At 31.0% G+C, this 25,607-nt stretch overlaps 1 protein-coding gene across 1 annotated transcript in view; it reads right to left on the bottom strand.

Annotated features, from left to right (window-relative positions):
• Positions 1–342: 342 nt before the first annotated feature.
• The window catches only part of LOC124535311 (lachesin-like), a 79,116-nt gene continuing 53,851 nt past the window's right edge, over positions 343–25,607 (bottom strand). Inside the window, exons 5-9 of the mRNA XM_047111493.1 lie at positions 20,039–20,228; positions 4,708–4,839; positions 3,531–3,659; positions 2,765–2,935; positions 343–2,404 (exon numbers count right to left, since the gene is read on the bottom strand). Coding sequence (XP_046967449.1) covers positions 2,025–2,404; positions 2,765–2,935; positions 3,531–3,659; positions 4,708–4,839; positions 20,039–20,228 — 1,002 coding nt within the window. The 3' untranslated portion in view covers positions 343–2,024. The remainder of the gene's footprint in view (positions 2,405–2,764; positions 2,936–3,530; positions 3,660–4,707; positions 4,840–20,038; positions 20,229–25,607) is intronic.

The raw sequence follows: 25,607 nt of genomic DNA on the forward strand, positions 1-25,607 counted from the left end.
GTCGTCCAAAATCATGTTTGATTTATCAATTCTGTTAATTAATATTGTCATTTATAAAAAGTAATAAGTAGCCAAATATCAACCTGATTCATACATACATATATATGAAGCATACTTTTATAATAATTTGAAATATATTTTTCTGAAAATATAATTATTAATGGCAAAAACTCATCTTTTCTTTATTATTGTGATAACTATGAAGAGCTATAATATTACGTATCTATCAATGAGATACTATGATTAATTAAGGATACCAAAATCTATTTACTATAATCAATGACTTAATTTTACATAAATAAAACAGACCAGTTAGAATATATATTTTATTTTTAAAATATCATAAAATGATATTAACATCTTATATTTAACATTCATAAATAGTTACGTTCATGCTAAATTGTTTCAACTTGATATTTACATATTAAATCTAAGATTGTCGAATATTATTGTCGTTATAAAACATTTATTATAATCAATAGTCACTGAATTAAGATATAATCAGCAAGTTACAATGTACTATTATAAAGTCGAGGAATAAAAATATACTTAAAAAAGATAATTATCTTATATCATATAGTATGTCACAATTATATTTATTGTCAGCGTATACAAAACCAATGATTATTACTACATCTGGTTTTATATAGTTATAGTAAAACCTTATTTGTCAAATCAAATAAAATAAATCAATTGACCGTCTATAAAAAATTAAATTCCATTAATTAAAAAAAAACTTTATATAATAATAATATAGCTTATATTCAATGAAATTTACATAAATAGTATAAGTTTTATAGAATTTACATACATTATATGATATATATTCAAAATATGACTATAATTCAATTGTATTTCTAATATCCTATATACCAAAATTAAACATTGCTTAAAAAGCGTAAAACCAGTCCTTGCTCATTTCATACAGCAATTATAGAACAGTAAGATTATTATAAATATAGCACAAATCCGTTAAAATTAAATGTAAAAACAACAGTTGTATTAAAAACATTATTTATAAGAAAATGATTATCCTAAATCTACAGTAAATTCTTTCACCTCCTTTACGTATAATTATTAACTACAACTTTTGAAGTTCAAAAGAAACTTCATTGGCTTAATACTCAATTCATTTCATAAGCCGAAGTACATTTATAGCTATACGGAAGACGAATTTATTGGGTATCATATCCAAATTTCGAATTTTATTATTCTAAACGATTGAAATACTTTTTTTTTTAATTCAACGAATATTTCACATTAAATTAACATTTTTATATAAATATAAGATAAAAAATCAGTCTAGAATATTGTCATCTACTTATTAAAAAAAAACATTGAATATTAAATGAATAAGATGTTTTTTTTTTTTGAAGGATTTCGTTGTACAATAAAAATGTTGTAAGTAAAATTAAACTTTTATAACATGGGTGCTTAACATTACATTTTGATATTTTTACAAACATTTATATATGTTACACAAATATACTTTGTCCTCGTTTGTTGGTCTCTATTATTGTCATTATAATCATATTGTCATGTAAAAAATATTGCTAATGACTTATAATAATTATTATAAACTATTTATATGAATAAAATTTAGTTTAACCTTATTACAAGGCGTCACACCTTTATCTCTCGTGAATTTATTTTTTTACATATTTATTCCAAAATATTACACGATTATATTCGATAATTACAATTTTATTCTTTGAAGATTCGTGATATTACACAAATTAATCGTATCGTACTGATATGACAATTTTGATATTTTATCAAATTCAATCACCTAAAATTTGATTAGGTAGGTAACCTCTCTATCCACTGTCACAATTTACACTTAATTTAAAGCTGATATTTACTACTTATAATAAACGACTGATATCATTTACATAACAATGTCAACACGGGAGCTAACTAAATCGCTTACAACAATTCCCCTTTACATTCTAAAATTTCAACAGCCATTTTTTTTATCACCTAATACGAAAAGGGAATATACATATAAAAAAATAAATTCTCGTTTACACGATCGTTATAGTTATGATGATGATGAAAAGAGGCGCGTAGAGGTCGCGTAGAGGAGCGCCTCTGTTGTAGGCGATGTAGTGGCGAGGCGGACCGGACGGTCGTACTTTCTGCCTCTCTGTTCGTTGGGCGTACTCATTATGGCTGCCGTTCGCTCCGTATGCGTTCACGTTGTACGAATTGTACGAATTGTACGCGTTGTTGACTCCGTACGGAGATTCTATGTCGAGACTGTTCTGATTCCATTCTTGTTGCTTCTTGTAGTGACGTTTCGGCGGGCGCGTTGTTGTCATCAATGCTGTTGTCGTTCGCTCTGTTGTTGTTGTTGTGGTCGTCGTCGTTGTTGTTGTTGTCGTTGTTGTTTTCTGTGGCGTTTCTGTTGAGAAGGAAAACGGAATAATTTAATTTGATTTATCGAAAGAGGTTTTACGTTTTTATTTTTTTATTCATGTACCAAAAAAGGTAACACAGAAAGAAAAAGAATAACAAAGAAACAAAGTGATACATAGGAAAGCTTATCTGAGTGTGAGTCTATATATAAGTGTGAGTAATATTATGTGAGTGAAGGTAGGTCATCTTTAATTTTGGTGACAAAGAGAATAATTAAATTGCGTTTTATTTATTACTTCACATAAACATACTTAAATATACATAAAACTATTTTAATTAGTTATGTGTGTTTAATAATAGATTTTTTATATGAAAATGATAATATGGTATAGAAATTTCAACAAACCTTTTAGTGTAATGGTGGCATTAGCCTTTCCGTATGCATTCGACGCGGAGCAAGTATACTCTCCGAAGTCATTTTTCTTGAGGCGGTTTATCGTCAAGTTCATGCGCATCGCGTACTCGTTCAGAAAATCCTCCGATATAATGTACTTGGAGCTATTCAGCAGCTTTGCACCTATGAAAGATATATAAAACACACTTTTAACATTATTATGCATTTTCCCACAAAATTCATTCAAAATAAAATTTATTGAATTCGATGGCGAACCGCCCCGACTTCACGCGGGTGCAAAACTTAATATACTACAGAATTTGTTTATTTACGACATCACATTAGAAGCTTCAGAAGTTCAGAAGTTATCAGTGTTTCATTACTGTATTGTCCATCTTATTATATATAAAGACCGAATCAAAGATCTAAGCATACATAGACTGACAACAGTAAGCAACTTTGTCTTATACTATGTAATGATAACAATAATGATGTTTGCCATTGATAAATTATTAAAGATACATATAATCACTTTAGATTAATCGTTAACGCTAAATCAAATCCAAAGACATAAAAATCAAAATCAAAATCAAAATAAACTTTATTCAAGTGGACTTTTACAAGCACTTTTGAATCGTCATTTAACAATTAAGTGAAGCTACCACCGGTTCGGAAAGATTCTACCGAGAAGAACCGGCAAGAAACTCAGTAGTTACGAAACAAAACAAAACAAGTGTAACTGAAGGTTTATAATGGGGAGTGTAAGTTAGACAAGTACCCGTCTGCGATTTCCCTCGTTGCCACATCGTGAGTGACTTCGACGAGGCCTCCACGTAGCATTGCAGGGTGACTTGCATGTCCGCAGCGCGCCACACGACCAGACTGGCGACACGAACTATTGGCTCGACTAAACACAAACAGATAATAAAAGTACCAAAAATACATTTTCAATCAACTTTTAGTCAAATTTTTGAAGTTTAGTAGAAACTCATATAATGTCTTAATTAAATTTTGAAAAGAAAGATGAGTTGTAAAGTATTGTATTTAAACATCAAAAATCTGTACGTAAATACGTACAAGCAACAATTTGCTTGAATTATATAAAGAAATGTCTAAGAGAACATCGGAGACGTTAATATAAACGACTATTTTTGTTAAAAATAATTTAAATAAAAACTTTTTTTAACAAAAATTTTTTTTTTTATCACTTTTACTGAGTGTTCCTATCAAATCCTTAGATACAATATTTCTTAACATTACTTTTTTACAAAAAGTACTATAGATATGATCGTTCTTTTTCAGAGCCGGATTTAGGGAACGGCATCCCGCACTAAAGCCTCGGGGCTATCCAGGTACAATCAAGAATAAGTTTACCACCCCTTTAACGCATACGTTTCATCACATTAACGACTATGCTATAATATTTTTTTAAAATAAATTGCTAGGTAAATTCGGTGGCGGATTTACTAATCTGCAGCTAGTAGGCTATTCAATTTTTGCCGCACCTACTTTTTTTGCAACATTTATGATTTGTGTCCTATCTTCCTCATTACATCGGTTTTTTCCCGTTATTAGTATGATTATAAGCTAGGTGGTATTTCTGTCAGTTACTAGATTATTTTTCCAACCCGCTATGTAGTGAAGAGTATACGGATTACAAACGTAATGTATAGGTATGCCTATACGTATAAGTTTATTTTTTTAATTCCTAGATAATAACAAGTTTGGGCAAAATTTGACGCCCCACTAAATCTGCCGCCCTAGGCTCCAGCCTACTTAGCCTATTTGGTAAATCCGCCACTGGTTAAATTTAAATTTAATTATATATCTTTTAATAGTTGTTTAATTTAATTCAATAGACCAAATAATACCAAAATAATTCTGAAAAAATTATGATCATTAATATAAATAATTTTCACATAAAAAGTAATGTTATGAATAATTTTGATACTTACAATATACAGACACTTCGTAGCGACGGGTCTTGGTCGGCGGGATACCGTTCGCAGCGATACACCAATACGTGCCCATATCGGTCCGCTTGAGACCTTTTAGGGAGAGCGTTGACCCCGTGTAGTTGGCCATCACTAAATAATAAGAAAGACTTTATATATAAATATAGATGTTAAGGCTTATTAAAAATTTAAAACTACAATAAAGGGTGAATAAAGATTCTATTAAAGATAATAACGCGTGGACTTAGTATTTATTGATTTCAAGCCAAAATAAATTAAAAATATTTGGTTTTTACTGCCATATCCTCTAAAATAAATTGTGGAAAAGTACCCTTTGAATAGCTTTTTTACATTTAATTCAACATTGTAAAATGACAACTCGAAAGTGTATTGTAATGGGTCTTAAATAAAGAATATTTTGATTAGAATTGATAAAATTGGTATCATGATTATTTTCATGTATGTATATGATTAGCGGATCCCCTCTACTTCAGCCTTGTTTAAAATCACTGTTTTGCATCCGTAGTTAATAATTGGGCTATTAAAGTTACTTTAAAGTGATATTAGCTCGTTTAAACATACAAACTCTTTAGATTTATAATATTAGTATAGATGAAAGGTATAGGCACCTAATACTCGGCAGCGGGCATTATTATCTGGCACAAAGTCATTAGTCTATATGGTTATTCATTTAATATTACTTTTTTTTTAATCTTATTTTTAGTGCAGAATTGTCTCGCCTTGACATCAGGACAAAGACTAAATTTCTTACTTTAACGAAATATGTTTAATAATATAATATAATAATAATAATAATAATCTTTATTTCGTTTCTTAATGAGCTAGTTACAAGTGGTTTTGAGATCTCCTAGTAAGTATCAAAATACCTGTATCAGGAGATCTCGCTCTTCCATATCAGAAATACATTCAGCTCTTACTTAACAGTTTAACAATTCAAAATAAAGAAAATGAAAAATCAACATAAAAAATAACACTATAAAACAAACGATTATTTAGGAACAACTATATCTATATGTATATTTGTATGTAGTTATTTGTGTGTGTGTGTGTGTTTGTGTGTGTTTGTGTGTGTGTGTGAGTGTGTGTGGTGAGTGTGTGTGTGTTTGAGTGACTGTGAGTGTGCACTCAAAGCAGGGCTTCGGTCTCATCATAGGTAAGTTCTCGCAACCAATTAGTTAAAAGTTTTTTACACTCGAAGTATTTCAAGGGGTAGAAATTAAGTTTTTTATTTATTTTATTATACAAATGGATTGAACTTTTCGTGTTTAGCTTCCGTGCAAAAGCTGTGTTTGTGGGCAACGTCGGAATGTTGAAGATATTTCTTCTTTTGTTACAGGTAGTTGGAACATAATTGATTGTTTTATGTAATGATAATATTGACCTTAACACATAGAGCTGTCGAACAGTTAGAAAGTTACATATTTTATATAACTCGATGGTAGGAAATCTATATGTCTTATAATTCATTACTTTTAATAAATTTCGCTGTGACCTTCCAATCTCAATAAATTTGGATTTTACTGCTCCTCCCCATATCGGTATACAATATGTTATAATGGATTGCGCCAATGCTAGATATATTTTAGTTATGTTTAACACTTAAATTGACAACTTAGGAATATATTATATAGTCAGACGCAGGACACACTGGTCGGTCTACATGCTTTTCGAACCGTGGAAGAATACTGTCAGCTCTCTAGTCTCAGGCTATTATTGAGAATTTTTAATACGAAAAAATAGCTCTTTTCTCAATTTAAAACTTTGGAATTTGTACCCTTATAATCTAGCCGCTAGACGAACGAGACTTATACCTAAAAATAATAATTCAATAACATTTCAAACATAAAATATTAAAGTAAAGAAGTAATAACACGATTTTGATCCAAGTCATTTTGATTCGTTAATTTATCACGTGACACACTGACACGTGATACTTATGTCATTTATATACAAACGACTCTTCGAGCGATTATTTGTATGCAATATTTCCTTTATATATTTATTCTATCCCGAACGTTTTTTTTAATGCGTGATTTACCAGGGCATAAGTCGCTTAAAAATTAAATACCTTATATACATAAATATAAGGATTTTATCAAAATTTAATTAAAATCTATAAAACTAAAAAAAAAATGTATGAAAATATTTAAATTATATTTTATCATTAATAATTTAAATGTAAAATATTCATCTAAATGAGCTAAATAAACGCTGAATAAATTCTTCATCCGAAATTAAGTTGCGTAATCAGAAACACCTGGGACTGCTATTTATTAATTTGTAAACACGTTACACAATTAATAGCAAAAATTATTATCACATGCTTTAATTATAAATGGTTTTCCATTTACCAATTACATTATAATATAATTAAATTTAGGTTATCCGTTTAACATAGAACCATTTCACAATTCACACTTATTTAAACATAAAAAATCTACTAATAGTTTTGAATAAAATACCTGAGGCCTAGGATCTTCCAAATACTACGAATGTACGCGTTAAGAATATTTTTTTACAAAAACAATGAAAAAAACGTAAATTAACAGAGTTTTTATCATTATAATCATATAATTTTGTTAAAGTTTTATGTAAAAATAATTATTTCCGACAAGCGAGTAACTAACCAAGTGTTATATAAACGATTTGATTGTGGAAACAGCAAATTAGTGAAATAGAAACGTTTAGAATGTCATTTGTTTTTGATAATGTTGTTAAATGGTATTAGTAGATTTGTAATCACTAGTAACATTTCACGAAGATGTGTCCTTTGTCGTATTATTTCGCACATAATTCTAATTTGTATATCAGCACTTTTCATTGTGTTTTTTTTTTTTTAAATCAATGGAATGTTATCGATATAATTCTGTGAAAAGTCAGTCAGATAGGAAGCACAACCATAATTCACTGTCAAATATATATTACACAGAATTATGGTAGGTAATCACTAACTAAAACTTTTTGAGAAGAATTAAAATTTCAAAAATTTTTCAAATATAAAAATTGAGTTTGTTCCGCGTGTTTAAACCATTAAAACTGATAACTAAATATGTAATACATAGACCATTTTGTATTATTTGGCTATATATTTTAATTTCGAAATAAAATTGTTAATTACTATATTAACAATCTTAGATTAGCTTATTATCTGCCTTTAGAAAATTCATTATTGAAATATTATTTTATATTTTATTGCAAATTGAATAAACGTGAAATAGATTGTAATATCTTCACAAAATTGCGTATCTATGTAATCATGTATGTGTTATATATACACGATATAAATATTTGTTATTATAGGCATAGGCGTGTGCTCGTGTGTGTGTCTGTGGATAAATAAAGCATCCTGGGACTTTCGTAAAATTTACGATAAAACTTTTTTTTTATAGTCCATATAATTTGACTTCTTTGAACGTATAAATATTAATTTTCACACATAAAGTACCAAATAGGTCATAATTTATGTATTTATAGCCAAGCCATAAAGGAAAAACCACGTTAGCGCAAAGCGCCAACAACGGTGAGGCGTTGCCAAACCGATGTTCGCCAGATGTAAACTACTCGAGAGTAATTTACTTATACGAGCCTTTTGATACCCGATACTGGTACTGGCTATTATTAACTGACATAAGTAAACTTATTAAGTGACTAGCCATGATACTAACGAGACTTTGACCAATCGCTTTCTGTATGAGTATTTGCAAAGCCTTACAGATAAAATTTAATCTTTGCATCGATGTTTTATCATCATTACATAGTATAAAACAAAGTCCTTACCACTGTCTTTCCCTATGTATGTCTTGACCTTTAAAATTACACAGCGGATTTTGGTGCCGTTTTTTTTAATATATACAGTGATTCGAGAGGAAGGTTTTTATATATAATAATACATAGACAAGTAAAACAACACTGATAATTTTAGAAGTTGCTAATGTGATGTCTTGAATAATCAAATTCTGTAGTATCAGTATCGTACCCGTGGGAACCCGGGCTGAGTGATTAGTATTGAATAATAGAAAGCGTTTAAAATGAATTTGTTACCGAATAAAAACAATAAGAAGGGTCACTTTATACATTTAGTGAGTTCATGTTAAGAACACAGTCAGAATGAAAAAATGACCTGGCTCTTTTTTGTGACATTGAATTTATGTAAAAAATTACTAATTGGCAATAATATTTGCCACTGGGTCTTTTATCCCGTTTTTTCTTTTGTGATTTTCTTTTCCTTACAAGTGGTAATATTTAATTTTTACATAAAATTTTATAAATAAGGAAGTGTATGTTTCAATATTGAATAAAGTAATTGAGTTTGATTTGAAACATTTACATTGTTAGTCAAGTCTATCAGTTTTTGTTGCTGGTCAGACGTTACCTGTTGGTAAATAAACTCAACTTAAGATATAGTATTGCGATCTAGTGGTATTATTAAAATGCCAAAATATATTTTTATACATATCTCATCTCAAGAAAATACTAACACTAATGTTTTTATCCGTTTTTGATAACTTATTACTTTTTATAAATATGTATTTCTTTTATAAATCTTTAACACACATAGTCAAATATAATTAAATATGACGATAATTTGCTTTAAAATAATTGTAAATGAAATACGCTAAAGTATGAAAGAAAACATTTATTTTTATAAAATTTAGTACTACGGTTTGTACTCGTAAAATAATATCCGTGTATCATTACCAAAAGTAAATTTGAAAGAAGAAGGAACCAATCAGAGGAAAGTGACGAACGTAATCTATTCAAAAAGCTTATACTCGTAGTAAATTAGGGTATTTTACGACGATCATTTAAAATATTGCGTAACACTTACGAGTAGGTACATGCAAATCCTGCGTATATCGTAATGTGATGAAGTTTAGACGGTAATGCAGCAAAGATGTTTAAACATAGATTACTGGACTTCGGAAACCAGATCGTAAGTCGTAACATGATTTAAATAATTAGATCCTGAATGTTATATATTTCATAATCAACCATGTAAGATGGGACTGAATATTAGGGGATGTAATAACAAAAACATATTGTACTCAAATGAAAATAATGGTAAATTACATATTGACATTAAAAAATGAATGCTGTAGCCAGACCTTCTCTTTTCTGAGCTGTTTATATCCAAAAGATGACAGATTATTGAGTATCAATCAACAAGAGTTACACTTTAGTTTTGAATAAAGATTTTTGACTTTGTCTTTAAAGAATGAATCATTGATTTTATTATTGTTGACAGTGATAACCTCTTTCTTATGGAAGTCTGCTAAACTGTAAAGTGAATGACCTCATTTAATAGTAAATAAAACGGAGGAAGAAAAACAATTTGCTTATAAAAGCTGTATGACGTCCAAGATACTGATCACAATGTTAATAATTAACTCACATTATTATTTTACGAACAAACTAACAATAGAAGCAAAGCTTATAATAACATTAATTAATATTATTTATAAAGAATGTATCTGATATAGATAGGATCGGATGACCAAAGGATCCATTTGATGGTAAGTGTCCCGGCCCCCATAGAAAATGTCGCTGTAAAAAAATATCATCATTCTTTACATCGTTAGTAATGAGCCGAGATGGACCAGTAGTTAGAGCATGTAGATCTTAACCGACGATTGCGGTTTCAAGTCTACGCAAGCAACACTGAATTTTCATGTGCTTAATTTGTGTATATAATTCATCTCGAGCTCGGCGATGAAGGAAAACATCGTGAGGAAACCTGCAAGTGTCTAATTTCAAAGAAAGTCTGCCACTTGTAAATCCACAAATGGGTGTGTTTGTGTAGTGCAGCATGGTGTAACCTAACCTACCCCAACCTTCTCCTTAAAGGGAGAGGAGACTGCTGCTACTACTACATCACTAATGCACCACCAAACTTGGCGACTAAGAAGTTTTGTTCTTTGAACCTGTTGTTGACAGATATCAATACTGAACTGCTGTTTGGCGGTAGAATATACCATGAACGGATGGTACCTTCCCACTCGGCTTGCATCCATGTATTATATCGTATAAGATAAAAATAAAACCTTCATATAGGGCAAGTCAATTTTATATTGCAATGAATACATCCGTTAGTACACATAATTTTAAAAAGATAGTTTCAAAATATGAACGAGTACACATTTTGCTTCAGAGTTTCATATTCACAATTTTCGAGTAAGGCAATAAAAATAGTTGGCCGGACGTTACGAAAACTAGCATCCAAGAGTAATTCAGTTACGAGCCTACAGAGAATACTGTGACGCTACTCGTAATACAATTACATACTTTATCAGCGTTTGAACACCGTAATCGGTTTTAACTGGCTAACCTGCAGTGTTTATGATTTATTGAAACTTTCGTTTAAATTTTATATTTTTTACTATTCGCTTACGTTTGGTGATGATGCTGTATTTCCGTTACCTCTGTAATAACAAATACTAAAACAGAATAAACTAAATATTTAAATGGGCCACTACGACACATGATTTTTTTCATCTTTTAAAGGTATGGAACCGTTCGTGCTCGTCTCCGACTCGCACTTGACCGGTTTTTTTTCTATACACGATCCAACTCAACCTTAACGATCGAAATATTATTATTACAATATTATTAGCGAATTAATATATCCCATGAAATAATGAAGTTACTTAGATAAGTATGTAGATTATTTAATATCAAAATATATTTTGAATATAAAGAATGATATTAACTAAGCAGAGGGTCTACTGAATGCCGAAACACATGGCAACTTTTTACAAAAAAGTTTGGGGATGTCTGGTTTACACATTCTCAGTCTGTTTCGCGCGGGTACAGCCGCAGACTTATCTCAATATTACTCTATCGAAAGATTTTTTATAATTTAAAGTTTTGTTTGCCATCATTAATAATTATTGACAACTCTTACACTTCAGTGCGTTCTTATATATAAAATATGAATTACAGTTACTCAAGCATGTGACATCTTATTAGGAAGTCTCTTTTTAATCGGTGCTAGTATCTGTTGACTTTCAAGTGGATATATTAATTTAAATAATTGTATTTAACTAACTTGTTGTATTTTTTAAATGTTGAAAAAGAGTAAATACTGAGTTTCTTGCCGGTTCTTCTCGGTAGAATCTACTTTCCGGACCGGTGGTGGCTTCACTTAATTGTAAAATGACGATTCAAAAGTGATTGTAAAAGCCTACTTGAATAAAGTTTATTTTGATTGATTGATTGATTAAAATTGTAGGCGAACTAGCAAAGGAGATGAGGGCCCAATTCCATTTCTATGCACTAAAGGCCACTTGCCCACCTAGCTACACTACTATAGTGTGAATAGATGGGACCTATGCAGAATACACAAAGCCCTACTAAAGATTAAATATAAATCAATGTATTTACATAACTTTGTCAATATATACCTATTTCATACAAATAATAATAATAAATTAAAAACAATTGACGAAAACGAAATTTCATTTATTTTTAATTACCAATATATTATTAATTCGCTTGTTCGTATAAATTAACTTAATGTTATGATTGATAAATCCTAGAAAGGAAACAATGTAATCACAAACAAACGTTTAATAACAGCGTTTTTAATTAAAACCTAACATATGTCGAAACAATGGCCCTCTTAATTAAAAGGCATTTATACGTTACCTGTTACCCTCAAAGGAGTTATTATCGACATTAATGTACAAACACATTATATTGCGATTTATATAAATTAATTTTAATATTAACAATATTTCGACCTTTCCTTTGAGTGGATAAAACTTTCCAAATATTTAACTCTCCTCCTAAATTTATATTAATACACTTCGCGTTTCAACACTGCTTAAATGATTACCATGAAAGTTGGCACGTATTATGTTTTTTTTTTTCTTTAACAAAGAAGGTTTTATATTTTGTCACTTATTGCGAGGTTGCGTTGCAGCATGTCAATTTCAACACCCTTCAACTAATCGTGACACTTGAGACGTCTTAACGTCTGTCTGATTTTGTTAGCTGTATATGTAAAACTAGTTCTCGCCCGCGAATTTACTTGCGTTATAGGGATTGGTCACAAGTTAAAATTAAGTTTCTTTTTTTAATTGCCGAGAAGTTCGGGACTTGCCTGTGTAAGTATCGTGTCTCTCCAGTAGAATCGGATTGCCAGTGAAAGGGGTTAGAGTACCTGCGTTTGCGCAAACTCTTCTGCGCTATAATACTTGATGGAAGATATGCATAGAAGGCTTTTCCTGGAGATTGGCGACGTGGACAAAATTCCTTAATAAGTACTTCATTTCCATATTGTGAATATTTTGTACAACCATTAATTATCATTGTTCATTTCAACATTGCCCACAACACTACCGAAGGCATTGCGTAACAAACCTTTGTAATAATAGACAAAGGCTTTAAACTTGGTTAGGTGTAACAATCGATCGTTACGTGTGGGTTCCTGTTTGATGGGTAAGATGATTCAGACGTTACGCACCCGACATCAGACGATACGAGTCAGCGGGAGACACTGTTAGTAAATACTGACAAACAGTATAATATTACAAGCACATGACATACGTTTTTAATCATCAACTACAATATATCGACATTGTGAAAAATACAGAATTAATATATGAAAATTCTCGCTCGGTTCAATAAATATAAAACTAAAGAAATATGAATAGACTAATACAGTACCCCTGCTCGAAATTATTATGTGGAAGATACTTTCTGAATGCACCCATAAACGTCAAACATAGCCGTTTGATGACATGTCATTGAATGACATATCATAGAATTTCATGGATTTAATATGGAAATATCTCGATTAAACGATATTGCAGATATATTTTATCGATTAAAAATCATTTTTTTTTAACGATCTGTAATTATGAATATATTTCGATTGCGTGTATCGATTATAATAGAATTTTTTTTTTGATACATGAAAGCAACAAATTGTCATTACATTTTAGTACAAATAAATTTAAATAGTCGAACAGATTTAGATTTTATCCAAAATAATGAACTTAAATTTAAATTAAAATGATATAACATAAATGTTATTTATCGAATGTAACAATAACAGGCGCAGCGCAACCGCAAGCGCTTGCATTATGTAATAAATATCACAAATTTCCTAAATTCCACTTAATTAAGTATCGCTAATCTGGCGTACTTTAATCAAAATATCACCCGAGCAATTCACCGTTTAGCGTTAGCTGTCAAATTAAATTTAAATTGAAACAATTTATAACTTTATTATGGCATACGACCCCCGATCCTAAATCTCGGGTATAGACATAAAATACTGCGTTACGTACGGTGGGCGGAATCGTTGAACAAATACTTTCGCAGCATTATAGTCTTTATACTTAAGACAATAAGAATCAGAAGTTTATATATACATGTGTGACATACACGTATAATATGAAAAGCGCCTGCATGAAATTGTGTTTTATTAACGGGTTATAAAGTTGGAGCGCTACACGTCGTTGGCAACTTGTTACTCGATTCGCTCACGATTTAACAATTCACCGTCATTATTTCTCAAAGGCTAATTGTTTTCCGATTCTATTGTAGCGAATTGTTTTCTTGAGAATACTTTTATTCGAATATAAATCTCAGCATATTTAAATAACGGATCCATTCTGTATTGAATACAAATTATATTGCAAATATCAAAGAATACCTGCACTATTTATTGGATACAACAGTTACTTATTTAACAATTGTTAAACGCAGAAAAACATTTTTTTACCACGGAAATACAGATAACACCGCCGCATTAGTGTACCTAATAGAATTTGATCCAATTCTCCTCCTCAAAGGGAGATAAATAAAATTTTAACAAAAAGAAAAACCGACTTCAAACAAAACACTATTTTAAAACAAATGAATATGCACGAAAAAGTAATAAAAATAATTGCGTATTCAACATATTTTTTAGAGTCTTCCTAAGTTAAATGAAATGAAAAATATTAGACTACTTAAAAGTCGATTAACGATTATATCATGTAGTTATAGTTATTGGTATATTTGGAGCCGGTGTCAGCCACGGTGCCCTTGCCCCAACAATCAAAAGAAAGAAGCGATACGAGCCTCTTGATTGATCCAGTATATTATTGTGTAAAAGGTAATTTGTAAAAAACATATTTGTTAAAGTATTCTCGTATTGTTTTTTGATAGATATACTGTAGGGTTTTATTGGCTGACACCGACTCCAAATATAACAATAATTATAACTACATGATATAATCGTTAATCGACTTTTAAGTAGTCTAATATTTTTCATTTCATTTAACTTAGGAAGACTCTAAAAAATATGTTGAATACGCAATTATTTTTATTACTTTTTCGTGCATATTCATTTGTTTTAAAATAGTGTTTTGTTTGAAATCGGTTTTTCTTTTTGTTAAAATTTTATTTATTTTTTGATTTTAAGTGAAGCTGATGTTGACTAACTAATTTTTTTTTAATATGGATAGATTAAGCGTTCCGTTTATATGAGTCAGAAACTACTTCGAGGACAATTTCAAAGGAAACTTGCGAATAAAGCAAAAATAGACTTTCGAAAATGCGGCTTTAATACGTCATGCGGCGTAAACTACAAGGATCCCTCGAAAGAGCTGTAATCGAACTCAGCAAAAAAAACTTTGAAAAAGACCAACTATATTTCGTACATCATATGAAATCACATCACATACACAAAATTTGATTAAAGATAGTAAGAAATTCTGCCCCATATCGCACCCTAACTGCGAGCCGTATAGGAGTTCCATCACTACATAGTATAAAACAAAGTCGCTTTCTCTGTCCCTATATCTTTAAATCTACGCAACGGATTTTGATGCGGTTTTTTTTAAAAGATAGTGTGATTCAAGGGAAAGGTTTGTGTATATAAAACATGAACAATATAGTAAAGATACACTGATAATTTTAGAAGTTTACGATGTGATGTCGTATATAAACAAATTCTGTAGTATATTTAGTATCAGTATTGCACCCGTGCGAAGCCGGGGTGGGTAGCTAGTTGATTATAATATTCGACTATGATAATTACATAAACATAACCACATTACGGAAGGTGACTCAAATATCCAAATAACCTATAAATAAAAGATTCGACCGAGTATCGCTAACGTGCTTTAAAGAATTATCAAAATTGGTTAACGTGATTTTCAGTTATTCACCTATTTGTCGCGCATATACATAATGCAAATTTAAGAGTTATGTCGTTTTCACATGGATACCATCATCGGAAAAAAAAATAAAAAAAATGGGACCCCACGGGAAGCACTACCTTTCAAACAAAAAAAAAATTATCAAAATCGGTTCACCCAGTGAAAAGTTATGAGGTAACAAACATAAAAAAAAAAAAAAAAAAAAAAAAAAAAATACAGACGAATTGATAACCTCCTCCTTTTGGAAGTCGGTTGAAAATGCCTTAGCCCAGCTGTGGGTCTGTTACTATACTGTAATAAATATTTTAGAACTGGATATAATATGTTTGATCAGTGTACAATATAATCCAATGATATATACGTCATTAAATTTATTATATAAACAGAATCACACTTACCAAAATCTTGATAGGTCAATATATATAATAAATAAGTCTCCAGCAGTAATGGACAATGAACTTAAGGTCAATCGAGAGACGATGTCTACATCATCGCGAAATCTGCATGTGACGTTTGAAATTTTATTAACCTATATCCATACTGCAGTGAACCCGTTGATTTTCTTTTGCCGGTTCTTCTCAGGTCAGGGTATTTTCTTTTCCAAACCGCTGGTAGTGTTTTAATTGACCATCAATAAGAAAGTGTAATGCTTCTATATTGAATAAAGTTATTTGAGTTTGAGTTTGCGTTATGCAGCGCCTTGAAATACGGAAACATGAACCTTACGCTTAGTGGAAGCATTTAATTTGACAATCAAGAATTGAAAAATGAAACTTTTGTCCAAAAGTTGGGCTAGACTTTATTGTAATCATACTTAACCATTCCGATCAAAAACTTAACACTATTTAAATTTTATTATTAAACATAAACGTGGTTTTTGGCGCTAAGCTAATAATAAATCCTCGTAATACGGCCATGTCATATTATTCTAGCTGACTTCAAAAGGCTTCCCGCTTTTGAATTCGCTATCAATTTGGACTTAAAAAAAATTTTGTGTACATATTCCTCGACAGCTTAGCCAATTGTGAACCTATTACAATGATTTTAGTTTTGCAAAAAGTTAAAATAAAAATATTATACCGTATAAGATTATAAAAATGTTACATATTATCATTACGTGCGCATTTTCTTTATTGATGAAAAAGACTTACTAACGGATTTCTGGATAGATCGTTTAGGCAAAATACGAGTCGGATGAAGCCTTACATTAAAACCCTTTGAATGACGAATAAGTAAATATTTATATAAAGTGTACTTTGATTGAATGGAACATAGGTTGAGAGGAGACACAAAGAAAACGGCCCGACCGTGAGAGTTGGAATAAGTGTACAAAATTAAGGAGTTTCGTCACTTATTGTGTTTATATAACTCATTGTTGATTGTAAATTCATTTGAATGAATATATTGTTTGTGGAAAGATAATACTTTGAGACTGTTTCCTTGTTAATTATAATAAAAAAAAAATTAACTACGTTCTTTCCCAAAGGGTTATAAAACAAACTGTTGTTTTATATACAACTAGCGACCCGGCTACGCACGGCTGCACTGTTGATACTACATATACCACAGAAATTTTTATTTACATCACATTAGAAACTTCTAACATTATAAGTATTTCTTTACTATTATTGTCCATGAATTACATACAAAAACCTTCCTCTCGAATCAATTTATCTAAAAAAAAAACAGTTGCGTATTTTTAAGATCTAAGCATACATAAGGACAGACAGCGGTTAGGAACTTTGTTTTATATTATGTAATAATGAAGAACAGCCTGGTGTTGTGAACTTCACTAATGGATATAAAAAAGGAGGCTCGGCTGTATCCGATGCTCTATTTTCAAGTTCGTATCATTTTTTTCAAACTAATTTCCATAAATAAATATTTTATAAACAAAATAACTAACATGATGTATGTTATAGTAAATATTATTATACACTACACATTCAAGTGTGTACCTACCCTAAATACTCTACAAATTTTCATAACTTTCACCTTAACACCAGATACGAATTTGCTCGAGATATTTAATCCGAAATATTAAATGGAAATATAGTTGCTAAAATATCAAAATTTAAATGAAATATTTCCATGAAAATAATGTTATACATTTGCTTTGTGATATCTTGTAATAACTAAGTTAATTAACTCGAAGCCGTCGACCGCCCAACACCGTCGCGTCCCCGTCGTGAGATAACTAATTGTAATTAACTAATCACACACGCTTCTCCGTGTGATTAATTATACCTTCCAGCATCAAACATCATATATGTATAACACCCTAAAATATAATATTTATAAGGGGATTTTTTTTAATCTATAACGTACGTATAATTAAAAAGGCCATGTTGATCAATAGTGTCATATTTTTTCAAGTTAATTGCAAGGAGAGGGTAAAGAGGAAGAGGAAACCAACTGCCCAAACAGCAATCCTTATTTGTTGAAGCGTGTATAACATGTCCAATTAATACTAAGGCAACGTTCCCTCCACTCCGTAACTATTACATTCACCCTCTGTTTACCCACGACCGCGAGTCTTTTGTTTACGCTTAATGGCTTAAATAAAACGGGTCAAATTCGTAAAACAGCCGCCTGAAAAGGTTTTAAATACATCCAGCATCCCAACCAAATTTACACCTTAAGCTTCTGCATTAGGGCATAAATTAAAATGTATAAATAAAAGCTATTAAAACAAGTGCGCGTGTATGCTCATATAACCGTCCCCGTAATCACTTCAAACTCTTGTCTTTTCACCTCTTATTCTCACTGGGGAACGCCATTACAACTATAAAAGATAACAACTTCGTCAGGCCGATTTTCACTTAGCCGTCCATTTAATTTCCTGACCGAAACCCCGATTGTTACATCACTTTGTTTAAACTGTAATTGAGTTCTTTGAGAAGGTTCTTTTTTAAGGAAATGAATGCCAATCAAAAAGTCAATGGAAGCTCGAACCTTTAAATTAAAAAATGGCATATAAATTAAATATAAAAAGTGACATGACGGCGTTAAATATGTAAATATCGGGCTACGCTTAAAATACTCCATTACGAGCGAGACATAAATTTAACTTTGGCATTATTCAAATATCTCTCAAGGTTAATGTACGTTTATTTCACATTTTGAGTGTTCTCTCCAATATCTTAAGGCGATATCTTAATAAATCCTATAAAACTCCAATGTTTTAACCGCGAGCACCTGCTCCCGCTCCGGGCATCCTTTGAATGCAAAATTAGTCTTGTTTCTTTTTTACCACTTAATAGAATCCCTCGATATGAATCGAATCGAAGTGAAATTGACGTTCTTTGTTTCCACTTTAATATGAATTTGCGATTGTTAGAAATGTTTAGACATAAGTTGAAAGAGAAAATTAATGACTTGCCGTTTTCAATTATTGTCACGTTCGATAGCAGGAAAGTGATATGATTTAGAAAACCGTGTCTAGCATAACTGAAACGTATTTTTTTATTATATAAATTGGATATTCGTAATATGTTACTCGTATTATGGTAATGAATCAAGTAAATAGGCCATTTCAAAATATATTAGCGAATCTATAGACTTGAGAGTCCGTACTCTCGTTTAACTTAATTGCTAAATACGTCTACTTTCATGAAAGTAAAAAAGGAAAGTAACAGAAAAACAATTTGTTACAGAATTAACTCCGGTTCATTAAACATTTTCTTACATATACTCGTATATTTAATCATTAGTTCGTACAAGACATACCTAACAAACCTTCGCTATATGAAGGTTAGGTAGAAGAGGGATTCATTGGGATAATTTCGCCTTTGTATACTTCATTCAAGTTTGTCTTTTGTTTGAAAAAATATTTGTATAAAACTTAACGACCACCTCACAGCAAAAATATTTGTTGTGCTCTAGTAATTTCTCTAGCACCTAAAGGATACCATCGTGAAGAAAACTACATATGAAAATACACCGTATACAAACCTTCGAAGGAAAAGTCCAAATGCCTCCTTTGAATTTTACACTTATATTTACACATCCATGCTATGGGTGCATATGGGTATACATGTACATGTACCTAAATGCACTAGTCTTCTTTGGTGCCGATTATAAAATCTTTTTTTTTCGTTGTTATTAAAAGCAGTATATTTAAACAGTATTATAGATCAAAATAATATAACATTCACCTTTTATTTCTTTTCCGTTATCATCACGGAACACAATGTTGCGTCCTTCAGTTCTCTTCCAAGAAGCTGTCGGCTCTGGTACTCCAGTCGCAGTGCATCGAAGTTCTACGGAACCGCCTTCGGGTGCCCCTGCTTCGGAACTGTCGTCATCTGCTATGTCTGGTGGGATAACTACCGAGAGATGACCCGTCTAAAACAACAACGTAATAAAAATCATTTGAGTAAATATAGAAAATTATTATCGACCTTGAAAATTAAACACAGATACTTATATATAACAATATAATTCCTAAAAATATTAAATGCATACATATATAGTAGTACAAACACAACATTACTTTCTTTTAACTATATAGCATTTCAAAGCTTTATTGTAATTTTAATATAAAATTCAAATACTTATTAAATCAAATGATAGTAAGACATATATCATCTTATAATACGAGCATATTAAATCATATAAGACGTTATCTGTCTGTCCTCATGTTAGAATGCCTTCTCAAATTAGACACATTAATATTATGTTTTAAATAAGCTGACGGCGGTACAATATGTACGTCGAATAAATAACGGGTATATATCGTGTAATGTTACTGCTACGTATGTAATAAATATACTTAGATTAATTAACAAACAAGATAATACAGATAACAAATAAAATATACAAGATCTTATTATTAAAAAAAAGATACCTACCTACTGCAAAAACTAAGAAAGACTAGTGTTATTTCATAAATAAAATGTTCTTCGATGCAGTCATTGTAATCAATAGTAAAGCTAGTATAAATAAGGTCAATGCAGTGTCACGTGGGTAAACAAGAATCTAAGTTAGAGCTTAATGCCGTCTCCAGGGACGAAACAGGCATTGCATTCGAAACTAGTTTCCTACTAACATTATGTTGTTATAAATGGAACAAGATTATTATAGATTGTATTAAACTATATTGAGTTACAAAGTTCATTCCGACGCGAACTCAGATAACAGTTATGGCAGACATCTGACGGTGCAAATCGGGTTAAATTGTAACTTCACTATTGCTAACTATGTACGTACTGTTCATAATATTTTTATGTACTGTATTCAGCTTACTATTATGCTCATTAATTAAAGGAAATATTTCAATATATTAAAATAGTTATTTAAATAACTGTACTGAATACCTACAAATTGCTATTTGTTGAGATATTGTCTCTTTTACTCCTGATATGGTTTTTTGTGGAATTAATTCTATCACTCTGATCCAATACGAGTTGGTGAATAATTATGACAGAGTTTCATGAGTTATATACAGAATCTCTTGTTGATGTTTTCCTTTACTACCGAGCATGAAATTATAAACAATAAAGCACATGAAATCTTAGTTGTGCTTGCATTCGAAATGTTCCATTAAGATTCTTCTGTTATAACAAACAAACCATATCGGAGAAAGCAATTTTCATGTTCACTTCATTTGCGTTAAATCAACTCGAAAAGTCATTTATCACAAATCTGATTTGAGATGCTATCGTATGGTAACCCTTAAAATCTTTTAAATAAAATACCAATATGAATCCAGACTAATGATGTTCAGCCACAAGGCCGTAAATGTTGCATGAAGACGTATCGTTCCTTTGGCAAGCACGCACTGAAGAGACTTTGACAAAATTCCAATGAAGGTTGGAGTGACGGCGCGCTTTAAAGATTTATCAAGATCAGGTACTCGACTGCTTATTGAACTTATTTAGTTCTTATTACATAAAACATAAGGATTAAAATCCTAAAAAAGGTATTAGAGTAGCTCTAAGGAAATATCTGTATCGGCTAGTTTTGTTTCTCAATATATTTTCCTCCGCTTTCTACGTGATCGAATTTCGTCAACCAAATCGAATCTGCTCACTTCAATATACAATAACATAAGGAAGTCTATGAATACTTTTCTATACTTATTCAATATAAATGTATCGTTTCGAAAACGAGTAAAAATTGGATAATCAATTCTTTAAAATTTTCATATAATCCTATCCCTTTAAATGTTTTTCTAATAGTTTAACTGTGCAAACTAATTTAATTTTACTTTTAAACATAAATGTAAATTAACTGATAAAAATAAGTATGCTTAAGTTTTTTTTATTAATAATTGCTCAGCGATGAAAGAAAACACAGTTAGGAAACTTAGAGATGTCGGACAAAATTCTGCCGCATATATCTAGTACACATTTTGTAGCTGGGTAAAGGAATATGCTAACAGCCTTATCATCAAGAGGGTATGCTTAGCCTAGCATTGATACATTTACAGCCTGATACTATAATGTGGTATTAATAGATTTTTGTCAGATTCTGATATAACTACTACATAAAATTAAATAAACTTGCCAAAAACTTCATTAATTAAAACTGTCTTGTTCATTTAGTAGACCAAATAATTAGATCAGAAATTTAAAGTCTATAGAAAGATATCGAGTCTTTCTGACATAAAATTCTGGAGGTAAGTCATTTGGCAATGATTAGTTTACATTATTACATTTAAAGTACAAAAGCTGGCTCATTCTGGTCCTTCTCTGTTATTGCTATGCTTTTGGACAATGATAGTACGGGCATGGAAGGCGCATACACTTTTGTACAATAAAACCTCCTTTTTTAAAGTTGCAGGCTTATTCACATCGTGTTTTGAAATTGGCGATTTTCACTGATAGAATCATCATCATTATAATCTTCCTGCACTCATCCCAATTTTATTTGGGGTCGGCGCAGTATGTCTTCTGCTTCCATACTTCTCTGTCAGACGTCATCACACATGTCACATTCTAACCGTTCGTCCATATCGTCTATGGTCATTTTCAGTGGTAGAATATATGGATTAATTTCTCGAAGTATACATTTCGTTTTATAAATTAATAAAATAACAAAACATTGTCCGATTCCTGTCATCTTGTAGAAAATCACAGAATATTTGTCGCTGGACGTACTTTGACAAAATTCCTAGCGAGCGCGGCGCAAGCGAGCACGACTGAATGGGTCACATTCCTCTCCCAAATATGCTAAAGTTATATTTTAGCAACATTTCATACTCGACTCTTCGTTCACAACTCCGTGGCTACTCTAAATTTTAGTAACGCTTACTCCTCTTTTTACACAAGTTCCTTTTTCTTTAACAAGCCGGTTTTAAAAGCGAAAAGTTGTAGCCGCAAGTTCAACGAGAAGCGTTTAAAATTTATTAAATAAAAGAGTTTTAATATAAAACTTTTCAAACTCATTGTATATAAAAAGGCTAACGTCTCTCTTTGGTATGAATTGTATAAAAAACCTTGTGAATAAAGAAGCAATAGCTAGTTTTCTCACTAAGGTTTAATTTTAATTATACTCTTGTTTTTCTATTCAGATAGTGGACGGGTCTTAAAGTAAAAAATAACGGCTATTAATGTCTGACAACGCAAGGGCTTTCTTTATAATTAAGAATAGGTACAGACTTCTGAGCACTTCAAGACCATACTCTTTACCATTGGCTTTTCTAATCTAACCTCATTACATATAAACAAACAAACTTATCGGCTTAATATGCAAATGCAAATGTTTGGTGGATTAAAAAAAATATATTGATTAGCAAGTTAATAAGGTTAATACATTAACATTCAAAATTAAAGAAGTTTAACAAATACTATAATCTATTTTAATGCGATGTGCAAAATATTATCCCTACGGTCTAGATAAAAAGTTATTTTAGTTATAAAGTAAATGCAATTCAAGTTATCTCTTAACTGACACAACACCTTACGTGATATTTAACTCTGCCGACGGAACACATGATAAGTTGCATTCGTTTCCACTGCAGTGTAAATTTTTATATCTCGAGGCAGCTTGAGTCACATGAATTATGCAAATGTTGAGAGTCTGCGAAGCGGGTGGATCTGAGATTTACGTCCAGAATAGCTAGCAAATTTTCATTTTAACAAAACATGTTAACGTCTACCACATCGAAAGTAGGCAACAGAAGAAAAACATCTCAAGCTACTTTGGCAAACCAAAAATTAAATAATACACTAATTAAACATATACAGAAACAGCACCCCGAGAACCTCCTAAGATTTGGAGGTCCACAGAGGTGTGCCTACCGTCAGGAAGTCACGGTAGTACGCACAAGCGATCCCGTGACTTCCCCCGAAAAGTGGGCACCGCTGGTTTTTTAGTGGATATTCCGACGCCTTTATGGCCGTCGAGTCGACAAAAGTACAGTAACAGCACGTAGAAATCGCAATATTAAGCAATGTAAATAGAAGTGTCAAAATACATATGGCTGACATTTCTCCAACTTAAGCAAATTTCCCAGCTATAAACACTTTCTCAGGCCATCCCGTCCATCTATACGTACAATCTCATCATCATCAAATTAAACACAACCAGTATTTAATAATTCCTAATTTGAATCATAAATTTAGTACAACATTATTATTATCTTTGGTTGAATAAACTTGTAAAAACGATTCTCTTTTGGGCACAGGTGATAATTTTGTGAGCTTGTTTCGGTAAGTAGCAAATAGGATATTTAAATAACGGATAGGAAAATGAGAAGGCGGTAACGACAAATTAATTTCTTAACTAAAAGTTGAAGCTTGATATTTTTCGAGAATGTTGCCATCACCAAAAAAACATTAGTTGTCTACGAATATTAAGTTCCAAGAAGGGTTCAGTGATATGTATAAATTTAATATGTGTAAGTCTGGAGGTCACATAATTTAAGGTTTTTAACATTTGTTGAGGCATTCTTAGATGTAAATTTATATGATATATACTCAAAAATATTTAAACAGCTAACATCGATAACAACTAAATAACAGTAGAGACTCAAAAACTTTAATTGATAAAGGCAATATTGGCACTGGTCATCACTAGAATGAATAAAGCTACTGTTGTTTGTTCCTTTTTTTGGGTAGTAATATTTATACCGAATTATAAGGCAACAAAATAAGAGAGGTGTATTCAAGCAAGTCTTTCCGTTTTATTTCTATAGATGTCGTTATTATTATTAAACATGCCAACTTCAATTGCTTCGACCTATTAAATAGGTTTTGTATCCATCTATTCACATTCCATTAAGAAAGCAAATATATTCAAATAAAAAAAAACTCCACTTTTTGAGGCGTACTTTGAACTTAAATATTTGCGCGTATTACTGAATTAAATTGCATAGTTAATATATAAGCGCATCATAACTGAAGCAAATAAAATATTATGTTAAACTTCTAACCATTATCTAAACTGTCTATTAATATCAATAGGCCATCTGGCAGAACAAAATAGCGTCAATTTTAGTCAAAAGCAACGACAGCGTCTGACGTCCAAAATGTCATAATGTAAAATGATCATTTTGACAAAGGAAATAGGGTGCATTTTATCTATAATACGCTTAGCCAAGTTACGCTGTACCAATTATTTGGGAGTGAGCAGCTGACATATGCTATGATGGACGACCGCCGACTGTTTATTACGTTTTTTGCCTTCATCGACCTATTTATGTTCGGAAGACCCGAAGTAATTACGTTTTCAGTTACTTCAGCTTAACTTAAGTTGCATTGATGCAAATAAAACCATAAA

The sequence above is a fragment of the Vanessa cardui genome, chromosome 14 (genome assembly GCF_905220365.1).
Source record: "Vanessa cardui chromosome 14, ilVanCard2.1, whole genome shotgun sequence".
Classification (NCBI taxonomy): Eukaryota; Metazoa; Arthropoda; class Insecta; order Lepidoptera; family Nymphalidae; genus Vanessa; species Vanessa cardui.